This window comes from Parasteatoda tepidariorum, chromosome 4 (genome assembly GCF_043381705.1).
Source record: "Parasteatoda tepidariorum isolate YZ-2023 chromosome 4, CAS_Ptep_4.0, whole genome shotgun sequence".
In the NCBI taxonomy this organism is placed as follows: Eukaryota; Metazoa; Arthropoda; class Arachnida; order Araneae; family Theridiidae; genus Parasteatoda; species Parasteatoda tepidariorum.
The window spans coordinates 19,191,250-19,218,291 of record NC_092207.1 but is presented as its reverse complement, the minus strand read 5'-3'; the positions used below and the strand labels follow the sequence as shown (position 1 = coordinate 19,218,291).

At 30.5% G+C, this 27,042-nt stretch overlaps 1 protein-coding gene across 1 annotated transcript; it reads right to left on the bottom strand.

Moving 5' to 3' along the window:
- Positions 1–9,287: 9,287 nt before the first annotated feature.
- Positions 9,288–26,889, bottom strand: LOC107454364 (uncharacterized). The gene is made up of 2 exons (XM_016071546.3): positions 26,754–26,889; positions 9,288–10,658 (listed from the first exon to the last, which is right to left on the bottom strand). The coding sequence occupies exon 2, from the start codon at positions 10,645–10,647 to the stop codon at positions 9,757–9,759; it is 891 nt and encodes a 296-aa protein (XP_015927032.2). The 5' UTR covers positions 10,648–10,658; positions 26,754–26,889; the 3' UTR covers positions 9,288–9,756.
- Between the last annotated feature and the right edge of the window lie 153 nt (positions 26,890–27,042).

Below are 27,042 nucleotides of genomic sequence, written 5' to 3'. Positions count from 1 at the left end.
TTTGCATTAAAATATCTAAGTTTCATTTGGTCTTCTGGTTATCGAAATTATGTGTTCAGTAGTTGTTTATGCTACTGTGTTTATTTTGTTATTTTTATCTACATCGTTATTTGAATGTTGGAGAATTCATAGATCTATCTACTCTGTAAAAATATATTTTCATGGAATGTACGGAATTGACGATTCCTTTACTCCTCGGGGGGCTGTTGCTCATGTTCTGGCTACTTATAAATTTGTCTGACAGCCCTCTTGGGGAACTATTTTAATTGCTAAACACTAAAATAACAACTATTCTAAGATCCAGTGACTATGACAAAACCTTTAAAAATGATAGATTTTACAGATAATGGTCGATGCTCATGATATAGAAAAAAATTGACCTTTTGTACATATTCTTCCTAGTGTTTAAGCAGTTAGAATAAAATAGCCTCGCCTCCTCGTTTGGCGTTCCCTGGGCAACATTGTGATACAATACAATATAAGTAAAGATTCTTTTGTATCACAATGGCTAAGAGGTTATATGAAAAAGTGGAAATTTGATAAATTTAGTATTAATAAAACAATATAAAAACCTAATAAATAAGAATTTTTGTTGTAGCTGAAACATTTCTAATTGAGTCCCCACCATTTTAAAGTTATGCTTCTTCATATCCCCATGTTGTAAAATTAGCAGATCGGCTGACTCATAACTGAAAAGACAACTAAATATCTTTAGATTGTTAGATTAGATATTAAAATGCATTAAATCTGTTTAGAAGTACTTAAAAAGGTAACGGCAATGTATTGAAGAAATAAGCAATTAACACTAAACGATTGGCGATTATTTGAATTGGCATGAATTAAATATTAAAATTCGTTATTTATGAAACATCTAATTGTACTAATAACAGTGTTGATTTTATGTGGTAAGTGATGAAATTTGTTAGTCAATACTTATTTCAAATGAGCGGTTGGTTAATTATGAAGTGCCAATTACATCTGAATCCACTTGGCTCCCCAGACCCCGTTTGACTCCATATTTCATTAAGCAATTCTTCAATTAGTTTTTTTTTTCAGAGTTCATTTAAATAAATATACAAACCTTTGAAACTTTTGCCTCATGGGAATAATCTTGTTTAGAGCTATTATTCTTGTTTAGAGCTATTATTTTCCATCTTGTTTAGCGCTATTATTTTCAATACATGAATAAAATGAAACTCAGGCAGTAGGATAATTCCTCTTAAATGAGTTGTTTATGAACGAAATGATCGGTAAATAACTTTACATCAGTGCATAGTTTTTTTTTAAAAAAAACTTATTTGAGACACAAAGTCTATGTATTCTTGTTGGCTTTAGATTTAAAAGCCGCTGAATTTATGTCAATATTATTTTTCGCCATTTAAGCTAGTTGGTTTCGCTTTTCAAGATCAAATCAAGTCAACAAATCAAGTTTTTACCATGCTACTTACATTTTTTTTTTTCATGGGCTCCGAGGCTCAAAGTTTCCACCCTACCTTTGAATTATTTAATTATTTGTAATCTAAAGTTAGCTTTCATCGCGTTTATGCAAATTAAACTCGAAGAGTAATTAAACTGAAACGATCCTAATTTCATAGAAAATTGGGAAAACCAATGTTTATTGCGTATTGTTGGATGAATATTAAATATCGCTGGAAGTATGATAGAGATTTAAATGCAATAAGTTTATTGAAATATTGAAAAGACGGTTTTTAATGGCTATATTTCGGAGTAAATAAAGGTATGTATTAGTTTGAATCTATTTTTTTTCATAGAACAATAATAAAATAAAATATATTATTGAGACTACTAATTTATGGATTTATAAACTTTTTATTTTTACATATTTTTTTGTTTGTATATTTTTAGTTACTGATACCAAATTAGTTTTTGTACATTTGTTTATTTTAAAAGAATAAGCCAGGGAACTCATCATAACTGTAGTGTATAATCCTTTTATTTTAAATCAGTGCTCCCCAACCTTTTAATCGCCACGGCGGCTCCCTGAGGATGAGGGTCGTTGAATGCTTGTATGATTTTAATTTAATAATTTTAATTTAATTGTATTTAAAGCTCCCGGTTAACCTCTCACCCATGGAAAGCCGCACAACCCTGAGAGAAATTCACCACTGTAAATAAAATGGAAATGATTCGTACCTTGGGCGGCCCGGTAGCATTTAATCAACCTTTACAACTACAGAATGTGCAGAAAGATTTTGAGAGTGTGGATAGGATTTCTCGTCAATTTTTAAACATAGTTTATAAAGAATGTACAAAAATGTGAAATTCAAATTGTTTTTATAATATATTCATGTAGAGATATATTGTCTTGTTCGATAGTAAATTATTTGATTTTCATATTCTTTTGCATAAATGCTGTAATATCCTAATAAAAATCATGTAATTTTCTATCGAACAAGACAAGATATAAGCTCTACATGAATATGTTATGAAAACAAAAAGAATTTTACATTTTTCTACTTGTATTAAATGATATATTTAAAAGTTGCCGATAAATCCAATCAACAAGCTCAAAATCTTTCTTCACAGTCTGTAGTTGTAAAGGTTGGTTACATGCTGCCCGGTACCATTTTATCCATGGACCGGTCCGTGGACCGTAGGTTGGAGACCTCTGTTTGAAAATACTGACTAAATTAAACATTTTTAACAAGAAATATTATTCAATACAGAGCGGTTTGATCAAAAATTATGCGTAAGAAGATTTTTAAACTATTCTTCACTTTCTAACTTTTACTTAATACACGGCATTATTTTTCTTTATCAACCTTTATAGATCATTACTATCAGATAATAGACTGAGAAAAACAACTATTCAGAAATGGGCTAAATCAAAATAAAGAACGCAGACGATTAAAATAGAAGATTATTTTCGCAACAGAAAGTTCTCTTGCATCGGTCATTCCTCTTTTCCGCTATTTTCAGGCTATAATTTTTAAGCGAGATAGTTTCGTCCTTCCAAGAGGAATAATTCAGCTATATTTTTTTTTAGAAATGTTGTGGCTTTGAATTTAGAATTAGGAACTATCCAGTGTTGACATAGATTTAGTGAGAGATGTAATCAGACGCAATTTATTCATAAAAAGAAGTTAAGTTTAGTTGATGCAAAAATGTAAGTTCTATTTTTGGAATTAGACAACTTAAAAAATGCTCCAAATGAAAAAATTTTATAAGTATTATTCTATCCAATTTAAAGCTCACCGAAACGCAACCGTGAAATTGAAATTGATGTTTTAAAGTTATACGAAACATTGCTAGATATAAATCATTAAACTCTTACACGTAAAGAATATTTTAAGTTTAAATTTCATTATTAAATTTAAGAGAAAAACATTCTTTGTTCTTTCCGAAATATTTTTCTTGAGTCAATTTACTCGTTAAAAATGTATAATTTCATAATAAAAATAAAATTTTTTAAAGTTTTGGTGCCGTTAGTCGTCGCTTTGATATCCTCCTTTGTCTGGATGCCTGAGGCTGTTAGTTCTTTGTTACATCTGCCCGCCTTTGATTACTATTTAGAATAGGGGGAAATTACAAAGTGGTAACTTTAGATCACTATTGTGTGCTGTAACTGTGACCTAAAAGTCGGTTCCTCCCTTTTAGATTTTAAAACAAATTTTGTTGCTTTCTTCGCATTTCTGAGTTTATATAAAAGACATAATGGTAGATTATGTAAAACAGTTATTGGCTCTGTAATTATTGAAGTTATACTTCTTATGCGACTTCCAACAAGGTTGCGTTAAACGTTTAACGCTACATTCTTATGGGCCGGGAAATCAAGTGGTAGGATCCAGTTTTCCCTCATTCATTTCCATATTGTTTTGGTTCTCACTAGCATAAAAATAATAAAAGTCATAAAAGTATTGTTTTTCTATAAAAATTTCTTTAGTTTGTTTTGATACACATTTTAATAGAGTAGTATTTTTTATTTTCAAATTTAGTGGATAACAATTGTAAAAAATGAGTGAAAACAATCCCACAGACAATGCGACGGATTTAAGTTTATGTCAAGGTACGTCTCTTGTGAATATCAATTGATTGTTTCTCTTCTGAAATTATGCATTATGCGGTATTCACATACATTATTAATGTAAATACATTTTCCATGGCGAGACGATGAGGCAACCACAAGCACTTCCACTGGTTCAAGAGGGAAAAATGAACAATATTACCGTGATTNCTCTTCTGAAATTATACATTATGACGTATTCACATACATTATTAATGTAAATACATTTTCCATGGCGAGACGATGAGGCAACCACAAGCACTTCCACTGGTTCAAGAGGGAAAAATGAACAATATTACCGTGATTACTGAGCACGGAAGCGAGCGGAGCGAAAAAAGAGTCATTGAATAGAACTAGTGATCCTTCTACGACTGCTGATTCTTCCACAATTAACAATTCTATGTAGGGAAGATATTGGTTTTAAAGAGACTGCAAAATATCGGGTAAATCGGACAATTCTAAATAGGGAAGATATTGGTAGTAAAGTGGATGTAAGATATCGAGTGAATCGGACAATTCTATATAGGAAAGATATTGGTTGCAAAGTGGCTGTAAAATATCGAGTGAATCGGACAATTCTTTGTAGGGAAGATATTGGTTGTAAAATGGCTGTAAAATATTGAGTGAATCGGACAATTTTGTTTAGGGAAGATATTGGCTGTAAAGTGGCTGTAAAATATTGGGTGAATCGGACAATTCTAAATATAGAAGATATTGGTTGTAAAGTGGCTGTAAGATATCGAGTGAATCGGACAATTTTAAATATAGAAGATATTGGTTGTAAAGTGACTGTAAAATATCGGGTAAATCGGACAATTCTATCTAGGAAGGATATTGGTCGTAAAGTGACTGTAAAATATTGGGTGAATCGGACGATTCTTTGTAGGGAAAGTATAGGCAGTAAAATATTGGGTGAATCGGATAATTCTATGTAGGGAAGATATTGGTTGTAAAGTGGCTGTAAAATATCGATTAAATGGGACAATTCCCTATAAGGAAGATATTGGCAGAAAAGTGGCAGTAAAATTTCTGGTGAATCGGATAATTTTATATAGGGAAGATATTGATTGTAAAGTGGCTTTAAAATATATGTGATGAATTGGACAATTCTATATAGGGCTAAATATCGGAAAATAACGGCCTTTTGAAACCATACTGAGTTAATCGCGAATATTGGTAAATTGAGTGCCCAAGTTATTTTGTTGTTTGAGATTCAGTAAGCAATGAGCGTGCGACTACTGTGTAAGTAATCTTCTTCCCAACAGAAGAAAAGTTCTTTAGCTATTTTTAAAATTCCTGCCATGCTCCTGAAAAGAAAGCGCCTTTTGTTAATCACATTTTAATTACATTTTACTTACTTCCCCAAATTACTATTAAAATTAACATTCGATGTTATCATTGACGTCAAAGGGTATTGCGCTTTATTTCATTTTATTCTTAAAAAATTTGTTAACATTAGGAAACTTGTTTTTTAATTAGAGCTATGCACTAGAAAACAACACTCATGTTATCGTTAAAATATGTGATAAAAAACGCATTCGTCGGCAATTTAATTTTTATCAATGGCGAGTTCTAAACTAATATGAAAATTCCCTTCGTTTTTAGTTCATCTCGTTCGAACAGTTCGTAGTAGAATGTTCTAATGGTGGACAGCGACATTCCCCGTGCTTCGAACTATAAGTAAGCCAAATTTCAGCGCTCTCGGTCGGACAATTTAAGAGTCAATAATGGACAAACATTAATTTATACAGGGTGATTCTAAAAAGATGGGCAAAATTTTAGAAAATGATAGTACATACCCAAGCAAACAATTTTTTATCAAATAATGCATGGTCGAAAACAAAGCGCAAAGGTGCTGGTGCATTTGGGAAGTTGTTTGAAGCAAACGTGAAAGCTCCATTCCTGTTGCGAATTACTGCGCTGCGTTACTTATCGCCAAGCTTTCGGCCGCTGCAGGGAAAGTTAGTGTTTCAGAATGTTCGCCTATCTTTTCTTCGCCGTTGTACTGCGTGCATAGCCGCTGCCGGGCACTGTTTTGAACACTTATTGTAATCACATGCCATTAAATTTGCTTTTATAACTTAACTTCATCGTTCTTTGTGTGTTTTTGCGTCACATTAGAGCATAAACTTTGACGCCTTCTAGCGGTTTTGAATTTTGTTTTCGACCATGCATTCTTTGATAAAAATTGTTTGTTTGGGTGAGTACTATCACTTCCTAAAATTTTGCCCCTCTTTTTAGTATCACCCTGTATATATTTATATAGATAGAAGTAATATGATTGTTTGATAAATTAACCCAAATTTATTATCGTTTGGAACTACAGCAAACTTATGTTCCACGTTTTAATGTGATTATAAATAATTTATTAAACAGGATTGTAATTAAATTCTGTTTATAAAGTATGTTAACTTTATTCCACGGCTGGCAATTTATGTTTTTAAATAAATTTCATTTTTTTCTTTCTTTTTTTTAAAAAAGATGTATGCATGCATATTTCGATTGATTTTTTAGGTTAGGCATTGTTTTGACTTGATGAGCAAAAATTATGAAAAAAAAAAACCCCAGTACTATTTATTCCCACGTTTCAACGGCAATTCTGTTTACTGTTTTTAGTAAATAACTTAATCACAATGGCTGCGGCTTAAAAAGCTAACAATTCATACCAATCAGTCCGTAAAAACTAAGACTCTTAAAAATAACTCCCTAAGTACAAATATGGTTGCGATTCTTAATCGCAATCACTAAGTAATTCTCTAGGCAATCCATTGTCTGTCCACTTACAACTGACCGGTGAGGCAAGAATTTACCTGAATCCAAAAATGCTCGTGACAAATTACTTTTCTTGATAGATGTAGAGCGATTGGAAAAAAAAGAATGGAAGACCGATTGATTTTACGAACGAGATAAAAGCAAATCTGAAACAGGTTTATAAGTTGTCTGCATCTCATTACTAAGTCAAAGAATGAGCGACGGCACGGTTACAGAGATAATAAAATGGACGTTCGATATTTAGGGCTTCGATTAAAACAGATAATTAGACCTTCAACTCGTTGTCAAATTATCTTCCAATTGTATTTAACTTTCAGTTCTTCGTATTTATTATTCGTTTAGGTATTGAAGCAACGAAGCGGATGGTCATTTAATGAAGTGGTCATTTCTGAGTAATTAGAATTGTAATTGTGTTACATTAATTGCGAAAATTCCGTCCCGTGCGGTATTTAAGAAGCATGTAACGTTTTAATGATTTAATTGAAAATTAAAATTAAACAATGAAAATTACGTGAAAATTAAAAAAAAAATAAAGTTTCAGATACAGATTAGAAATAAATGTTTAGGAAGTATTTAACGTTGATAAAAATTACAGTAATGAGATTTGGATAGATATTGCAATTTCAATCCTTAAAAAGTATCTAACATTGTAAGAAAATTTAAACAATGGGTTTTAGATGCAAATTGCATGTTTAGTCTTAAAGAATTATATTAAAGAACATTACGAATTTTTTAATGAAAATTGGAACCAATTAAGTTCTAGATACATATTGCAAGTTTAATTTCTAAGAACTACAGAACGTTGTAACGAAAATTAAAACAATTGGATTCTGATCCAAATTACTAATATATTATTATCAATAAAATAGACATACAATCTAAAATAAAATGCACTTTTTTATGAGCGAAAATTCACTGATATTTTTTCAGAAAAAAAGATATTAAGTTAGATATGAGAGTATATTTTAATAATACAGTTTTCTTCAAATATAACTAATGTCATTGATGTAACTAATGTCAAATATAACTAATGTCACAGATGCTGTTATAGTATTAGAATCTAAGTTTACATGCTTGTAAAAACGTCCCGTTATTTTTATTTTACGCTGATTTTTAATGATGTTCTCCTCTTTAAATTTGTTTTCTATACTTTACTCAAATCAAATCATAGAGTATTATTATAAAGTTTTATAGAAATTCTGTTGTATGCTTCATNTTGAAAATTAAAATTAAACAATGAAAATTACGTGAAAATTAAAAAAAAAATAAAGTTTCAGATACAGATTAGAAATAAATGTTTAGGAAGTATTTAACGTTGATAAAAATTACAGTAATGAGATTTGGATAGATATTGCAATTTCAATCCTTAAAAAGTATCTAACATTGTAAGAAAATTTAAACAATGGGTTTTAGATGCAAATTGCATGTTCAGTCTTAAAGAATTATATTAAAGAACATTACAAATTTTTTAATGAAAATTAGAACTAATTAAGTTCTAGATACATATTGCAAGTTTAATTTCTAAGAACTATAGAATGTTGCAACGAAAATTAAAACAATTGGATTTTGATCCAAATTACTAATATATTTTTATCAATTAAATAGACATACAATCTAAAATAAAATGCACTTTTTTATGGGCGAAAATTCACTGATATTTTTTCAGAAAAAAAGATATTAAGTTAGATATGCGAGTATATTTTAATACTGTATTCTTCAAATATAGCTAATGTCACTAAATACCATGTTACTATACGAATTATACGAACTATTATAATTAGTATTTGTTTAATTACTGAGTCTGAGTTTTTTTTTCTGTTTGATTCAGTTTTTACTAGTTTCATTGAAACAAAAGAAGAGAATCATAAAAAAGAGATGCTGTTATATTAAAGTCTAAGATTACATGCTTGTAAAAACGTCCCGTTATATTTTTTTTCTGCTGATTTTTAATGATGTTCTCTTTAAATTTGTTTTCTATACTTTACTCAAATCAAATCACAGAGTATTATTATAAAGTTTTATAGAAATTCTGTTGTAAGTTTTATTCAATTTTTTTAAATTTCAATATCATTTTGAAATCATGAAAAAGCGAAGCTATCGGAAATTTTTCAATTTACTCTAATAAAAATTTTTCATAAAACTTTTATTTAAAGAAAAATGAATCTATAGTGTATTTATGAATAAGTGAGCGCTGTAAAGCTACTTAATCATAATTATTTTAAACAAAAAATGAAGCAGAGTCAAACAATGTGAAAGGTATACTTATTAGTTGGAAAAATTTCTCTTATTCGAAACAATTGTAACAATTTGTGAACTCCAAGTTTTATGATTTTTGAATAGTTATCATTTTTAAAAGTTATAATTTCAATTTTTAAAAATATTTTAGTCATTTTGAAAAAGTAATTTTTAAAACAAATTTTTAATGTATTTATACCATATATTGTATTAATAAGTCTGAAAGATTTTATAAAAATGCAATTTATTAAATCATGAAAGAATCTATTGCAGTGTAAATTACACATTTGTACCCTTCGATCTTTCAGAAATTTAGTAAGTCGAAATAGACGTCCATATTAAGGAAATGAAATTTGTTCAACAAATGAATTATTTGCCACAAAGTTAGAGGTTTCTTAACTATTTCACAATTTTTCACTGCGGTGTCAATAGAATAAACGAATGTCAATTGATAATTTTCCTTTTTTTTTCACGTCTTTATCAAAAATCAATTTATTTGTGAGAATGTCACTTAAATCCTAAACAAATTTAAAAATCATTTTCAATCGAATTTCAGGATTACAATTCAGAATCAACGCTCCAGTGAACGGAAATCGTATTTCATCATCCATCATCTCATCCAATCTGCCTGCAGTTTACGCTGTTTTGTACTGTTTTCACAATCAGCCGGTATGATGGGAAAAGAATAAACAAGGTAGAAAATTTTAAACTAATAAAAGTTTTCATCATCTAATGCCTTCTTTTATATCTTCATCGAAAATCACTTTATTTGAGTGGATGTCACCTAAATCTTTCATTAGTTTCAAAAACATTTTTAATCGTATTTCAGGATCACCACTTGGAATAGACGCGCCACCAAGCGGGACATTCATCGAACTACCCGCTTCAAAATTATGTGGTTTCACCCCGATGCCACCATTTCCTCTTTCAATATTTTTCACTAACCATTCTGGTATTTGCACTTTCATCAAACCATCTGCTCCAAAATTAGTTGGTTTTTGTTCTCTTCCGCCATTTCCTTTTGCAATTTCTTTCACCAACCATTCTGGATGTTTAGACACCGCACCTTGAAATTGCATTTTGTCACCATAGAAACCAGAAAATGGCCGCAAGTCGTTATTGTACATCAAAAACTGTGGCATTCCAGCCAATTTTGGATCTGGGATTGGTTTTTGAGGTGGGAACACGAACTGTGGAGGCAAAACGAGACTCTCATAAACGGTTGATGGTGCAGCGAGATGGAATGATGGACTAGAACTCTGCGCATATATTTTGTTGAACCTCTCTAAGTGATTCAGGTTAATTTGCCTATTTTGGGAATTTATCATGCCTCGTGCCCGACGAGGCTGTTGGATTCGAACGTGACTCATAGAACGTCCATCCCGGAAGGGAAGAGTCACCAATGTCTTGGCTGCTGTTCGCCAGCTGAGACCAATGTTGTAAAGTTGGTCCAGCGCTGTCCAGAAGCGAATAAGACTGCTGGGTTCCCATACCACTTGTAATACAGTGTCAATTAGACTAGGTCTGTCTTCATTGATGATTAGCGATGATTGTCCATGGGATATATGTGTCCATGTAGTTATAAGGATGAATAGAACGCAGAAGATGTGTTGCATTATCAAAAAACCTAAAAAAAAGGAAAAACTATTACTATGGATTCACTATTTTTTACTATTTATTATTTAATTTAACAGCGCTAGATCAAAGTGATTGTTAGAAGAAATCTGAAAGATAGAAGCAAATATATTGCTATAGATTTACTCCATTTATTGACTATATACGAATTTTTTTTATTATATAGTTTAATAGTGTGCTCGAAATTTTATGACTTTAAAGCAATACGAATATTACATAATTTTAAATGGTGTAATTGCAAATGACAATTAGTATTTGATTAATAAAAAATTTAAAAAAAATTCGACTTTTTAATTTTATTTTTTGTTTAGAAACTGTTAATTAGGTTGTTAGAAATACTAGTAACATAGATTTTAGCAAGTTTCAGGTACACTTTTATTGAACTGAATCTTAATTTTTAATCAAATTCGTTATGAGATTTTTTTTCTAAAGACACCTTACAAGAATATAAAAATAGGTTCAACATTGAACCTTAATATCGGTGTCTTGAACCATTGGATGTTTACTGTAATCTTAATACGGAGTTTAAAACCGTTTTTCAGCTCAAGTTGAATCATAGTATCCTGAAATCAAATTTTAGAAATATAAAATAGAAGTACAATCTACTAAATTTGATTTTAGATTGACTTTGATTTTTTTCTTCTTAAATTCAATTTGTGACAAATAAAGATTTCGATTTTAAATGCTTTGTATCTAATATTTTGTCTTTTGATCCCTTTAAAACTCGTATCTTTAAAAGTATCTTATAACTGACTGACTAAAATTCATTAATTAATTTTTATTAACGATGCTTTGCTTTAAAGTGAGAAATGGTTATGCTGCCTTAAGAAATCAGTTTGTTTAATTGTGTTAATAAAAGCGCAAAAGTGTTTTTTAAATTAAAAAATATTAAATTTTCGATGTTTACCACAACTTTACACGCAATCATTTGAAAACAATAATTCAAATGAAATAAGAGACAAAATTAATGCGTAGAAAATCGTTCAAGATAATTTTTTTTATTCGAAAAAGAAAAGAAAATATTTCCTAGACGAGAAAAACAAATCATAATGTATTAGGTGCTCGAATTTATTTATTATGAATTTCCTAAGCAGCATTTCCTACAAAATTTACACTTCTGGAATCACATTTCATTTTTATGACGATTTTACGTTCTATTAAGCAAAGAATAAAATCAATTCTTTCATGCTCACCACTTTCCGCATTTACACGAATTAAAATCAGAAATTAACATCCATATTACAGACCATTAAACTCTCATGCACACTGATTTAATAAAAATTCTGAACGGTGTCATATTATTTCGGTCATTCGACAAAAATAAGATCGAAGATTTATCATTATTTTTCATTCTACGAAAAAAAAAAAAGCAGACGATTATTCATTATGTTTTGCTACCAGAGAGGCAGACGATCGAGGAAAACCTGAAACCTCTGTGCTCTTGGAAAACGAGCATAAAATATTAAAATCAGAAGTTAATCAGTTTTACGGGTCAATGTTTAAGTCGTGATTTCATGTTAAAGTTGCGGCTAAAGTTACGGTTGTGTGACGAATATTTAAGAATGAAAAACTATATCTTTTCAGTTGTTTGTTATTTGTATTTAATTGCTCGCCTCAAAAGTTTTGAAAAGATGCATGTTTACATTGTGTGGGACACTTTTTTTTTATACTGTCAAGTAAAAATAAAAAGAGATAGTAAAATTCAAAAGATAAAATTTCAGAGAAAACAACTCTAGAATTACGAACGTGTAACGGAATTGTAAATTGTAAGTGGTGCATAAAGTGAGATGAACAATTATGAAGCATTTTACAATGTTATTATGTTTGAAAACAGTTGGAGGACGAGTTTGTGTAAAAGGAATAGAAAATTGCGTGCGTTTATTTAAAAAAGATTTCTTTTCGTCATGAATGTGTAAAATTAAAATGAATATTTTTGCTCTCAGGCGAGTAATATAACCGTTGTATTCATTCAATTAGTTAAAAATTTTTAAAGATAATTCTTCTTTCTATCTTAATTGTTTAAATAATTGAAAACGAGATAAAATATCATGTAGAATTTCAAAAGTTGAATATAGAAAAAAAAGTTATTTTACTTCATTACAAATATTTGGTGTATAAAACGCACCAAAGAGTACACCGTTCAAAAAGAAAGGGTTAATTGTTAAAAAAATTGCTGCTGCTATTTTATATACTGTACAAAATACATAAAAATTAGCATCGTCGGCGACATATTTGAATATTACAGATTTTTATTATTCTTATTTATTTGCTAACCGTCCAAGCGAACTAGCTGGCTGTCGAAGCTGTAATTTTACTTATATATACGAACTGTTGAAAGTTATTTGCAGTTGTTAATGAATTTCAACTGTCAATTCGGAAGTTCAATTATAAGTAGATAATATTAAGAAAAGTTTTATGGATAAAAAAATTGAGCTAATAACCGATACTCTTTGCTGTAGAAGTCATTAATTGAAAGTTTCGTTGATACCGTTAGTATCGTAGTATTGATACTGCATAGTTAATATTGATACTGTATTGTTAGTATTGATACAGTATAAGGACAACGACATTTAGTTGCAAGCTGCATTTTTACCTCAAAAATTATGAACAAAATCCGTTCTTAAGGCAACAAGAAATCTGAATTTATGTAACGCGATAAATTAATTGCTCAAAAATAAATTAAGATGACATTTTCTTCAATATTTATCTATATAATAATTGCTTTGCGAACCAATTATGTCCGCTATTAAAATAATTAACAAACTAAATATTTTTTTACAGCAGGTAATGACAGAGTCATAATTTCCTACTTGACATGAAAATTGTCATCTAGAAAAAAAAATGAGTTGGGAAAAATTAGGTATAAAAAAGGTTGCATTTTAAACTGCTTTTCTGCGACCAGCTTGGTCACTTTTTAAAATTATCTTGAACAACATTTAAGCTTTAACGAAGCGGAATGCACTGTACAACTATACTTAAATATTCGATTTATTCAACTCCTCCTTAACGAAGCGGAATGCACAGTACAACTGTACTTAAATATTCGAATTCTTCAACTCCTCTTTAACGAAACGGAATGCACAGTACAACTGTACTTAAATATTCGAATTCTTCAACTCCTCCTGCATATATAGATACAAGTAACATCTAAAATGATAATTATATGCTGCCTGTAAAAAAGTGCGCACTTATCTTTTGTAAATTTTTTTACCTGTGCTGCATTATATGCAACGCGTCTCTACGTAAGGTGAAAATTGTTTCGGTTTAGTACCATAGAGTTATAAATAAGACCTATTTATTACTCTATGTTTAGACCTATTTATTACATAGACCTATTTATTACTCTATGTTTAGTACCTCTTCTGTTATGCTTTCGTGTCCAGTTTATATTTTAGGACCATAATATCAGAGATTAGTTCCAATTTCAATTTTAATCCATCAAATTTTAATGTGCAGTCGAATTTAATACTCTTTTTGTGTAATGATGATTACATTATAATTTTCATTAAACATATATTAAGAAAGAGGACTAATTAAATTAAATTATTTACAAAATGTTCATAGATCAGAAGCTCTTGGAGACAAGTTTAAAACTTTTGTCATTTTCAAAAGACAAGTGCTCACTTTTTTCTCATGTAGCCTATAGTTATTATTTTATATGCTTAGATATTAATGTATGCAATTGCTCGAAAATCGAAAAAAGACAGGCTCTATCTTTAAGAAGTGGTATGACAGTATAGCACCGTTTGTGTTTAAAATTTTTGCAGTGATCTTAAAAAGGATCAAAGATAAATTTAAACAATTACTTTGTAACTAAATAAATATGTTCTATGTAAATAGTTTTTAAGCTTCTAAAATGCAAAATTATTCTAAATAAGCACTTAACACTTAACTATTGATTTAACATACTTCAGTGTTTCCCAAAGTGTGGTACGCGTACCCCCAGGGATGCGGGAATATTTTAACAGGGGTACGCGTTCCTATGCGAAATATTTTGCAACAAACAAAAATTTCACAAAATTTTATTTAAAAACAAAGCTAGCCATGAAAATTTACGATTACGTATTTTTCTATTGGTTATTTTTTTACAGAGTTAAATTCAATAATTAGTGGCGTCAACAACCAGTTGTGATTTTTAACTTAAGTGCAATTTTTTTATCACAGCAAAAACAATATCATTATTCTCACTGATGCAAATAAACTTATTAACAAAACTTTGTAGTTAAAAAGAAAAATAAACATATTTTTAGAAAAATACATAAATTTTTTTCATTAGTGGTACACAGCGCAGCGAAAAATTTAGAAAGAGTACACAAAAAAGTCATAAGTTTGGGAAACACTGACCTATTTGAACAATCACTTAAGGCAACCAAACAAAATGAATTTAAAAAACTAAATCGGTTAAACATCTTAACGTATAACTAATTTTTTTAAATCTACTTAAATTATTCAAGACAACCTAACAAAATAAATAGTAACCATATATTATTGCCATTAGATAGAAAAATACACGAGTTTACGGTATGTACATAAACTAGATTTTATAAAAGAAATATATATATAGATTAACCGACTCCGGAGAACAGCTGGTCCGCCTTTTTAATTAAGAAAGAATTTTAGGTTCTGAAATCGTACCATTAAATATCAATAAACTTGTATTGTTTAAGTGAGAGTGGATTTAATTTCTGTTTTCTTACAAGTTCGTTATCATGGTAAATTTGTTATTAAAATGATTAGTACAACATATGCTAGCATTAAAAAAGAAAGAGAAAGTATTCTAATTATCTCAATATCGAATTTGATGGATTATAAATTAAATTAGCAGCTTAATCAAAATTAAGCTGCGCTCTTATTTGCTTTTAATTATGAAAGTCGATGAATTTCAATTGTAAGGGTTTTTCGCCTAAACGAAACGAACTTTTTAACTGTTATAAACTTCTTTAAGTCATACGCAGGTCTAAAAAAATAAAAATACATTTTAAAGCAAAAAATAATCTTTAAAAAAAATAATTTTGATTTCATGGCATTGTTCAAGACAGCATAACCAAGTAAATGACTATTTCCGTTTAAAAGTTTCATTTTGCATTTTTAAAATAGACTTGAGCTTGCCGACCAATTTCATTCAACTTTCTTAAACCTAGACTAAAGATTTTTGCTTTTAAAAACTTTTCTTTTCTTAATATTTTGAGACAAGAGTTAATACTTAACTGATCTAAATCTTAATTCTGTACTCAGGTATATAATTTATGCACGTTTGGGGTATCAATTCTTTGTTGTTAGCCAACCTCTTATTTTCAACTTATCGGTTTTAAGAACCATCTGTTGGCAACTGCTTTTTCGAGTTGACACTCACACAAACATTAACACCCGTGACTAATGAGTACAAATTTTAATATTACGATTCATTGTCAAAAATATATCGCAATATTTTAATAAAAATATATAAATCTATTAAAAATATTGAAAGAATATAAAGTACCAGGACCGGAGGTTATTGATGGAATCAACAAATCGAGGTTGTTGTAAGCAGTCTGACTGATGCATTGCCTTGTTTTTGTTCGTTTGATTTTGGCAACTTATTATTTTTTTTTGTAGAATATGTATCAATAGAAGTGTTCTTTTTTTTCCGTCTAAGTTTGTCTTATGTTATAATCTTTATTAAAATATTTCTTTTTCTCAAAATGATCTGTTTATTTACAATTGNTGTAATCATTTTTTGTCTCAAATCTTGACATATCTTTTCTGGATTCTAGTGTCGCTCTAATAAATCTATCTCTGTGCAGCGGCCCAACTGTTTTTCCAGAAGCTGCAGTAACTAGCTTCACAATCCGCTCCACTGCTTGTGTGTGTGAAGGAAATTTAATAAATTCCCAGCAGTCCATTGGCTTGCCGTCCCTTAGCATCTTCAGAAGTTCTTGAGAACTGATCTCTCTGAGAACGGGAGGCGATGTCACATAACAAGCTTGCCAGTCAATGAGATCTACATAGTCTGCTGCTTCAAAGTTAAGAGCCGGAATAACAAATTTGCGAACACAATTTCCTTCTGGGCTAACTTCCCTTGCCTTAATAATCCGCCGAGCTGCAAGGGTCCTAATATGGCACCTCTCATCCGTTAACATGGACAAAAGCATGTTTTCTGGAGCTGCAAAGTAAGCGTTGCGAGAAATAATTGGTTCGATTACGTCACGATACTTTTTAGGCAAGTAGCGAGAGGAATTGATGAAATGCCACAGGTGTCTTGTACCGTCTTTTATGGAATGATGAATCTTTATTCGGAACCATGAGGGTGCGTAGACTCTTAGAATGAATACAACTAAAGTTAGCAACTCGTTTGATGGGTCTAATGTAGATATATATAACCTCAGTATTCGATTAGCAGATGTTAGCCAACGAGCCAAATTCAATGTTCCTGGTTCCCGGTTAGCTAGATTAGAACTACAAACGCCAGAACTAATGGCGGTGCAAATGTTTAATAAGTATTTCTGATCTGAACTGAGCGTGGTGGGATCAATATCTGGCATCTCGCATTCAATGCTATTAAAAGCAACGATTGAAAGCTTTTCGCATCCTTTGAGGTTCCGTCCAATGTCTCCGGTGTTAGATGTGGGGCCAGATGACTTGCCGTCAATCGACTCAAATAGGTGTCGTAATGGCAACTCATTGAAATGAAGTAAGCAGATAATTCATTGTACTGGTCTCTGAAGTTTCAATTCAAGCCTGCGAATTACACCATTAAACAATCCTGTGTTCACTACAGTGCCGTCACACCCGAGAACAAAAAGATTACTAAAATCATCCAATAAATCACCTGTTACATATTCGTAAATGCTATTAGATATATGAAGACTAGATCCACTTACAGGCGTAACATGTCCCATCCACGTAGAATCAGGCTCCGATAGAATACAGTAATGAGCTTCTACAATTGTTCTTTGGAACTGCTTACCCTCGTGTGTTTCTGATGTTCAAGTTTTGTCATGTCGTCCATCAAAATAAAGGCCATATATAGTGGAACGATTTTCATTTGATTTTGAGACAATTTCTTTGTAAATTCTCGATTTTTCCCACCATATTTTATTTTGGTATGTAACGAGGCTGGTATCTGATTCCGATATTAAACCCAAATCTTTCATAACACTAGATGCTATAGCAGCTGTGGCTCTGTTGGATACACCATATCTTTGACTGACAAGAACTGTGTTATCCAGTTTTAAACGCATTTGATTACTCCTTGTGGGCTGCTTAAGAGACACAATGTAAGACGCGTGTTTGGTGCCCATCTTGTCTTCCTCCGCCGTTATCTCTATCGCATATTCTATTTCATTTTTCTTTTCATTCTGTACTGAATAGCTTGACGCAGAAGCAAGAGACGCGTGTTTTGCAGATTTTATCCTGATTGTATCCTGTTCCTTTTGCATTTGAAGTTTCTGGAGTCGTTTTGATTCTGGAGCATCAACACTTCCGTAAACATTTTTCTTTCCGTTCTTTGGTCAATGAGGAACATCTGCTCATTTGCAGGAACTTTGCTTTCTTTCGGGCAGACACACTTCTTAAAAATCGCGCATTTACAGGCAGATATGTCAAATAGTTTTTTTGCTTCCATTTTAAAGTTCTAAACATTTTTCAGAGCAGTCGCACTTTTTTCCACATGTTTTATATTTTTCATTATCGATCGATATTTTCCATGGTATACTTGTATCATGCCACAAACACGTTTATGTGAAACTGAAGGAATGGATGCTTCGACGTATAAATTTTCAATCTTCAAAGCCACAGTTTCCGCAATAACTGAAAAACGTGGTTCTTTATTTCCACCAGTTTCGCAACCAATACGCCATCTCTCGTGAGCGCAACATCGTATCATGTCCTCATGCGTTGGCAGCATTCTTAAAAAATCTTTTGGTGTTCCAAAACTAGGGCATTGCAACGTTTGCCGTTTTGAAAATTTTGACTGTGATGATTTTGGCATTTCTAATATTTACCAATATCTCTTATTAGAAAATTGCGACGAAATACGCAAAACCAGAAGAGAAATTCCTCAAAAAACGACTGCAGTACAAATGTAAAGACTGTAAACTAATTGAACGGATACTGCTTTAAGCAAGTTAAAACCAGTGGTGACTCGCAGATGTTTGTGGCGCCGGCCTACTGCAATTAGTCAGAAGAAGGAGAGTAGTCACGTGATTTACTGGTCGCTCCGATTTGTTTTTTGGGTTCAAAATAGGGTTGTTCTACTTTTTTTGGCAGTCTCCAGTCTGTCTCGATTGTGCATTGTACAAGCAGTAAACAGTTATACAGAGTACCAAAATGCGTCGAAATTTCCTAAATTGGATGCCGATGAGGCGGCAGAAGATATTAATCTGTACTTCTAAAATTTTTTACAGCTGTTGTTTTTAAAATATTGTAACTTTTAGTTGCTACCTCAAACCAATCAAAGAAATCTGTGATTACGTATTGATTTTTGTATTGTAATCATTTTTAGTCTAATTTTTGGAACTTTAGACTCACTGAGGCAACAGAAGATATCAACTCAGAGTTTTAAGATTCTGCTCATTTTTTAATAATAGGAATTCACATCTTTTCCGCACTACCGCAGAAAGATCTAAGAAATTTCGATTTTCTCGATACGCCCTAATGTTCATAGCTAAAAATCAAACTACGTCTGATCGGAGTAAACACATAGATCTTAGGTATCATTTCATACGGGACAATGTAGATCAAAGAATTGTCGACTTTCGATATATTAATTCACGAGATAATGTAGCTGACCTCTTAACAAAAAATATTTCGAAGAAAGTACTCAATAGTTTGAGGACTCAGTTAGGTTTTATAGAATAACTGTGATATATTATGTATATGTGTAGTGATCATTCCCGTGCCCTGGTAAGGGGGAGTGAAAGAATATAAAGTACCAGGACCGGAGGTTATTGATGGAATCAACAAATCGAGGTTGTTGTAAGCAGTCTGACTGATGCATTGCCTTGTTTCTGTTCGTTTGATTTTGGCAACTTATTATTTTTTTTTGTAGAAAATGTATCAATAGAAGTGTTCTTTTTTTCCGTCTAAGTTTGTCTTATGTTATAATCTTTATTAAAATATTTCTTTTTCTCAAAATGATCTGTTTATTTACAATTGCAATTTAATGAATCAATAAAAATATACAAATCAATAAAAATCTATATCAATCTAATTTATACATTGGTGGATTCCATTGGCTTCGACATCGATAAGTACTGTTTTTTATAATTTTTTTTAAAAAGTTTATGACATTTTCATTTAAAGTAAAATAATGCTTGAAAATTAAAATTCGAGATAAAAAAAAAGGCTGCGAAGAGCTACTTATTATTATTAGTTTGTTTAAAATGTTTTAGAATTTGAATTTAACAAATTTAAAAGTCGTTAAATTGAAAAGCCCTTTGGACAATTAAAGTAAAGAAAATTTATGTTTAACATTATCACTGACGGTGAAATAAAATATTTCTCCGATTTTCGATAACTTATATTAGCCTGCATATATGTTTTGATAATTCTGCACTTAATTTAGGACTTTAACGAGCTTTTAGGATATTTAATTTTTTCTAGTGGTTTCGTCTGCTTCGAATTTTTATATATTTTGTAAAATTCTGTTTCCATGATAGCCCACGTTTTAATCTATGTTTCAATATTAATTTATTTCATCAATGAAATTTTTACATTTTTATTTTTTTCATCAATGAAATTTCGTATTTTCGATATTGTGCCCAAACCGCATAACTCTGGAAAAAAGTGACTGATCATCCCTTAAAAATTTGAAAACTTGCTTGAAAAAAAATAATAATCTTAACAAGAATCAGGCTAGACTAAAATAGTAAGGAAAGATTAGAATAAATAATTTAAGAATCTTGTATTTTTGCATTTCACTTGGCTTAATGTCGTTTTACGTAACTTAAAAATTGTTGGAAGAAACATCTTTCAAAGATACTATAGTTCTGATAAAACATCGTTCTGTAGATGTGAAGAGAAATACATAAAAAGTGAAATAAACTTTCGACCGTTCCCCTGACGAAATAATTAGAAACATATTTTAAAAAATGCTATTTTGATGGTCGAAAATTCAAATTCGTTAAAAGCAGAGAAAAAAAAAGTTTATTTTGGAGAGCGTACATTTTTGAACCTAATTTCATTATTTTAAAATATCGTCTGCATAACATTGAAAATATCGTCTGCACCTCTCAACTTGAAACTGAAATCCGATCATCTGTTTTTTTGTTTTGCACACTATACTTTTTTTGACACTATAATGTCTTAGCTTGACAAGCACATTAGTTGACTTTAAAGTGCAAGATTGTTTAAAAAGATGGGCACAATTCAGTTAATTTGAATTTATTGAAGTGTAGATTAGACATGCATGAATAAACTGCATTCATTACTGATGAAAAGTGAAGCTTTCAATGTTTTGGTTTAACTCTAACTACAAATGTTCAATGTGTTTCCATTTTCTACCCGGTAAATATTTAAACGGTAGCAACAATTAGTTACTCGACCGTCTGATTATTTATCTATTTCTGTTACAACCTACATATGCAGGCTGGTGTGCTAATTACAAAGACTGCTCATAAGTCAAGATCAAGAGCTGATAGCTCATATTAGATATGCGGGATTTGAAACCACCATCTCCACGACCAGCTTACAATGAATCTTAAATCGAATGTGTAATGCAATGAACTAATAATGTTTAGTTTACTTAAATTAAGCGTGTGTATACGCCTTTATTTTAATATTGCTACCCATACATTAGAATGTAGACTTGTGTTTCTTGTTACACACATATATGCAATACAAAGAACGGCATATACATAATTGTGAAATAGAAGAACAGATAGCAAAAATCTCATCCGGAAGGCGCCAAACTTTGGCGATTTATCTATCACAGTACGGTACCTTAATTTTACAGCTACCTCAGTCTATTTTTTCAATTTATTGTTATGCATGCATATGAAGGCTTGCGTGCTCATGGCACAGCATAACTTATAAGCTCATGTCAAGTTAAAGAACAAATAGTACAATTAAAGCAAGAATTATTCTTGTTTATCGAGTACACACACAGTTGTGGTCGTACTCGAACCCGCCTCCTCCACACTGCATTGAGTTTTGAGAAGCCACAATACCGCTGGGCCAGGGTGGTTTTTTCAGTCCAAATAAACTTAGCCCTATACCCAAGCCCCGCAGTAAACTGATCGTAAAGATAAGGTTCCCAGTAGAAAATCGAAGTCAAGCATCACTGGCTGTGGTCAGTAAGCATGTGGGTTACCACTTTGAAAAGCCTGTGTAGGGACCGAGGGTGTGTGGTATCAGTCTTTGTTAAACTGTTCTACGTAAAAGTGCTCGATTTCATGCGCATGTCTTCGGGTTACCAAAGCAGAGGAGCAATCCCTTCTGCAAAGGGTCAAAATTGCGATGGCAGGTCTTCGGATCATCCTCAGGGATGCTTCTCAGACCGTCGCCAATAGCCCATTGTTCAGCTCTAATGTGACGTAAATAAAGTACCTATCTACCTATGCCAAAAGTTTTTATAATTTAAATTTATTTGGTGAATTTACTTGGAGTATCTGACGTGTCTATCATTTAACCGGTAAAAGATTTACTTTTACTTGATAATTTTTATATGAACGCATTTTTACTTTTATGTATCATTATTTATCTTAAATGTAACTTTACTTTTTTTTGTATACAAACACTTAATGTGCTCATTTACTCATTGTAAACACTTAGAGATCATACGTGAAATATATTTTCTTTATAGAGTTATAATCGGAACATGGACTCGCAAATATGCAATTGAATTCAAAGTTTGAATCTTGAATTTTAATAATCAATTTTCTAACTTAATTGTATTTTATGTTATGCTTAACATTACGTTATTTTTAAATGTTGCCTCACTGCTCTGAAATTAAGTCTGTTTTAAAAACAGAAATTGTCTTTATACCTAATTAATTCTCATTTTTCATTTAGGAATGTGTCGTGATAAAATCTGATAATTCTCATTTAGTAAATTACCTTTAATCCAGTATCTTTTGACTCTAAATAAGGAACATCTGTGCTCTTGGTTTAAGCAAAGGGTTAAAATAACTTAATTGTAAATATTTGTAATTTTCCAATGCTAAAATTTTGACAAAGTTTGCATTATATGCATATTAGTTTTTGGAATTCTTACTTATGTAAAGGCATTATTTATTTACTTAAAAAAGTTAAGATTTTATAATTTCAAACTTTGTAACGAGTAAATAATTCCGAAAAAATAAACTATGAAATTTTTTATTCAGAAAGTATAGCATTTCATTTTAATTAATGCAGATTATCATTATTTCTTAATTATACAAAGCATATTTTTCACTTTTGACCACTTTTATGGGCGTTTTAAGAAATTTATAAATTGTGACATTATTTTAAAAAAATATTTATTATTTTTACTGAGGAAATTTTACAATGGAATCCAAACATAATCCTGTACACTTTACTTCCTACAATTTCTGTACATTTATTCCCTCTTTATACTTACTGAATATGTTTAACAACTATTCATCAAATTTCATTTTATAAATTTGTTAGCAATGTAATTAAAACTATTTTCTTTTCAAAATTATTCCCACGATTAATTTTACATATGTATTTTCTCATGTTAAAATGAGACTTTTGTTCATTTCGTTACAAATCTAAATTAAGTATCGGAGAAATTTTACTGGTAAGGTTTTCTTCAAAAAATTTCGATTGAAGACAAGATGTCCATACAGTTCAGAAAATGTTAGAGTAATTATTTCATAGTGTATCTAAATAACTTCAGGTTGAATGTTTACTTGAGAAAAAAACTTTACATTTAAAGCACTTTATAAAAATGCTGAGCATTTTGTTTTAAGTAAATATGATAAATTATTAAAATTTCAAATATCTATATGTGTGCGAAAATTAAATGCGTTATTTAAAGAAAATCTGTTTAGAAAATTTCAAATATGCCTGAGAAAAAGACTAAATTGATTTGAAAGAAAATTATAGTGATAAGAAATAAATTTAAAGTAAAAACTTTGAGAATGATAAGAATTTAACACAAAACATTCAAAGAATTAATACATTTTAATTACATAAAACATACCATAACAAAATAAATATTTAACCTACTAAGGTTCTTTTTGTATTTTTTGTTAAAATTTGGGGTATGAAAATAATTTTGAAATAAGGAAAATATAAACTAAAATGCCATCTAATATCATTAAAATAAACAGTTCCCTTGCAAGCCCTTAGAACCTGCAGTAATTATAGTTCGTATTCTTCAGTTTAAATAGTTTTTTTTTCTTCCTAAGGAAAAATTAATTTTTTGTGATCGATATTATTCTACTATAGTTGAAACCAACCGGATTCCTTATTGTAGGAAACTCATTTTCTTGTTTATTTAAGGTATTCTTGTTTTATTTACTTAACATTAATTTTATTATGATAATGAAAGCATTATTCGTCTTTTCAAAATATATTAATTCCAATTTTCTTAGTCATTTACATTCCAAACTTTGTTTCTTAATACCTTAAAACTATATCGAATCAACATTGATAATTGCACCCTTCCCTTGGCAATAATGTTAATTAATGAAATTTGTCACGAATATAAAAAATAATAATTTTATTATTGTTCACTGTCACACTGTAAGAGGTTCCGATTCGCAAAACAAAAACATTTAGTTAAATACATATAATTATTATAATCTTATATAACAGCATTTTGTTAATAAATATAACTAAATGAACAATTACGCGAATTTGAAAAATAATTAACTGTACTTGAAGAAAAAATTAAAGTAAGCAATAGAGACTATTTGTCATAGTAATAAGAAATTTAAGAAAAGGTAATTTTAAACGTTAACGTGACATATTATTATAAATGTTCAAGCTCCCTTGTATTCTTAAAACTTATTATTATTTAAGCTTTCAATATAAATGTTGAGATTTATATCTGGCAATATTCTCTTGTATTCTCTATATCAGGTACTTTTCTCTTACTTTTTTTGTTAATTTTAGCATGAGATTAAGCACGAGCTTATAAAATCAAGATTTCGTAAGAGATTAATTAATTTTCCTACAGCAGTGGACAAATAGAAAGTGAGAAAAAAAAAATCGCGAAACTTTATAAATTTGCGATAACTATCAAACAATTTAGAATTTTGAAGGAAACTCAGGTTAAGTTCATAAATAAAAATGGCTCATTCAACAATCAAAATTTCTACGGGTTGCTGATGTTTTTTTTTTTTTTAAAACCAGTTTAATAGTTAATATATTTAGAAATAATTGTAAATTTTGTCACGTGTTTTTCCTCCTAACTTTTCCAAGTCAGGTCACCCTTTCCAGTTATAGAACTGTCTCAGGTAACCCCATTCATATAATATTTGTTCGGATTGTTGTAATTTTATTTTAATTTTATAACCGTCGTTGAACAGCCGACCCAATTTATATGTTTACGACTACTAATATTCAACTCTGCACCCTTGTAATTTTGAATCCCATTCAGAAGACAAAGGAACTCGCAGACCAAGTATTGGGAGTGCCTTCCCCTTGCCTTCGTGGAAGACTTTTTGATGGAACTAACCCGCATTTGCTTGACATGGAGAGGAAAACCACGAAAACCTCCCACGATTAGCCTGACGGCGAGAGGATTCTAACCCATGATCCGTCTATCACTGAGGATATTTCTTGCAGCACTGCGGTCCGTGAGAGTTGGGTGCGGAATTCGAATGAATCAGCCATTGGCGGGATTCGAATCCCGTTCACCTCATTGGGAGGCGAGAGCTCTATCCCCTGAGCCACCACGACTCCATATTGTTATAATTGTCCGCATTGCTATAAGTTTGTCCGCTTTGTTATAAATCTGTTTATACTTCCTTCCTATAACTATCCGCATTGTTCTAACTTTGTCTGCACCCCATTCATATATTGTCCGCAATGTTACAAATTAATTTGTATCTCATTCATATATTATTTGGCTGCATAGCTGTAAATTTGCCCGCATCCCATTCGTATATTATTTATCCACCGTTAATATTAATTAATAAGTTATTAATAAAATAATTAATGATAAAAGAAATTTTATGTGCATAATAATAATATAATAAATTTGGTGATCTAGCTGCTCATTACAAATCGTAAAGATTAATACTGCTACTTTAATTCCTTTTTGGATTATTATTTCGGCGTGGTGTCGGCGCTTTAGAAAAATAACTCATAAAGATATGGTTTAACAAAAATATGAAAAAGCAAAATCAATGTTAACTCACTTAGGATAGATACTCATTTCCTTTGTCCTTAATAAAACTTTTATTTTAATGATCGAATATTTATGTATAGCGAAAATTCCTTCTAAGAAAATTTAACAAGTCTATTTTTTCTTTCATTTCTCTAAAAATTATTCTGCAGATTTCCTTTAAAATTTGCATTTTATCAATTAAAACTGCATATAATACTACAAAATGATGTAAAATTTGAAGGCCTTACAATACAAAATTTTTTCGACGGCTATTACACGAAATCATAAAAATTACTAATAATTAAAAATTATTTTTTACAATTTAATTTTACTTAAAAATTATTTTATTTGTCTTAAGGTTAATGAGTTTCACTTTTTCAAACTTTTTGAATGCCACCATTAGTTTTAGAGATTTGTCCAAAAGAGAAAAAAGTGAACTTAACATTAAGAGGCCCAAGCTTTCGACCGTTCTTCTTATATAACTACATGTTCCAAAATGTGACTACACAGCTATATTTTGACTTTTAGAAATTCAAATCCACTGAAAAGTATGTTTTTGAGTCTGTTTTAGCAAACTTAATAACTAAATTATAGCTTAATTAACTAAATAGCATATTTGAAACTAATATTTTCAACCATTAAGATAGTTTTTATTACGTGATAATCCGTTTATTCGAAGGTAGCTTTTTCTTTTTTAGCTCACTGCATCTAAAACTGAACTCTATATTGAAACTTTTTCGTTTTGAATAATTCTAGAGATGTTTCAAAGTACCCATTTTTCGAAAAAACCACAAGTAATTTACAAACAAGCAAAAAAAATCTTACTTCCATGCTTTCTTTCATCTATCTTAATCCTAAAAGTTTCTCAACCACATCCAGCAAACTCTCCACACACGATAACAACCACACTCACTGACTGGGTGGAAAAGCAGATGAAATGTGATCAGTGAAGAAGATGGTGATCAAGTGAGCAATTTCACTCGTAGAGAAGTCAGCCCACTGACCCACTCGAACGATCTTGACTGTGACCCCGTTCTTTACCACTATGATCTCAGCTGTTGTGGCCATAGGGCAAATGGACCACTTTCTCGAATACCTACAGGAAGGAAAATTT

What these genes read in the sequence shown, in the direction of transcription:
- LOC107454364 (XM_016071546.3), bottom strand. Translation starts at nt 10,647, where the DNA reads ATGCAACACATCTTCTGCGTTCTATTCATCCTTATAACTACATGGACA.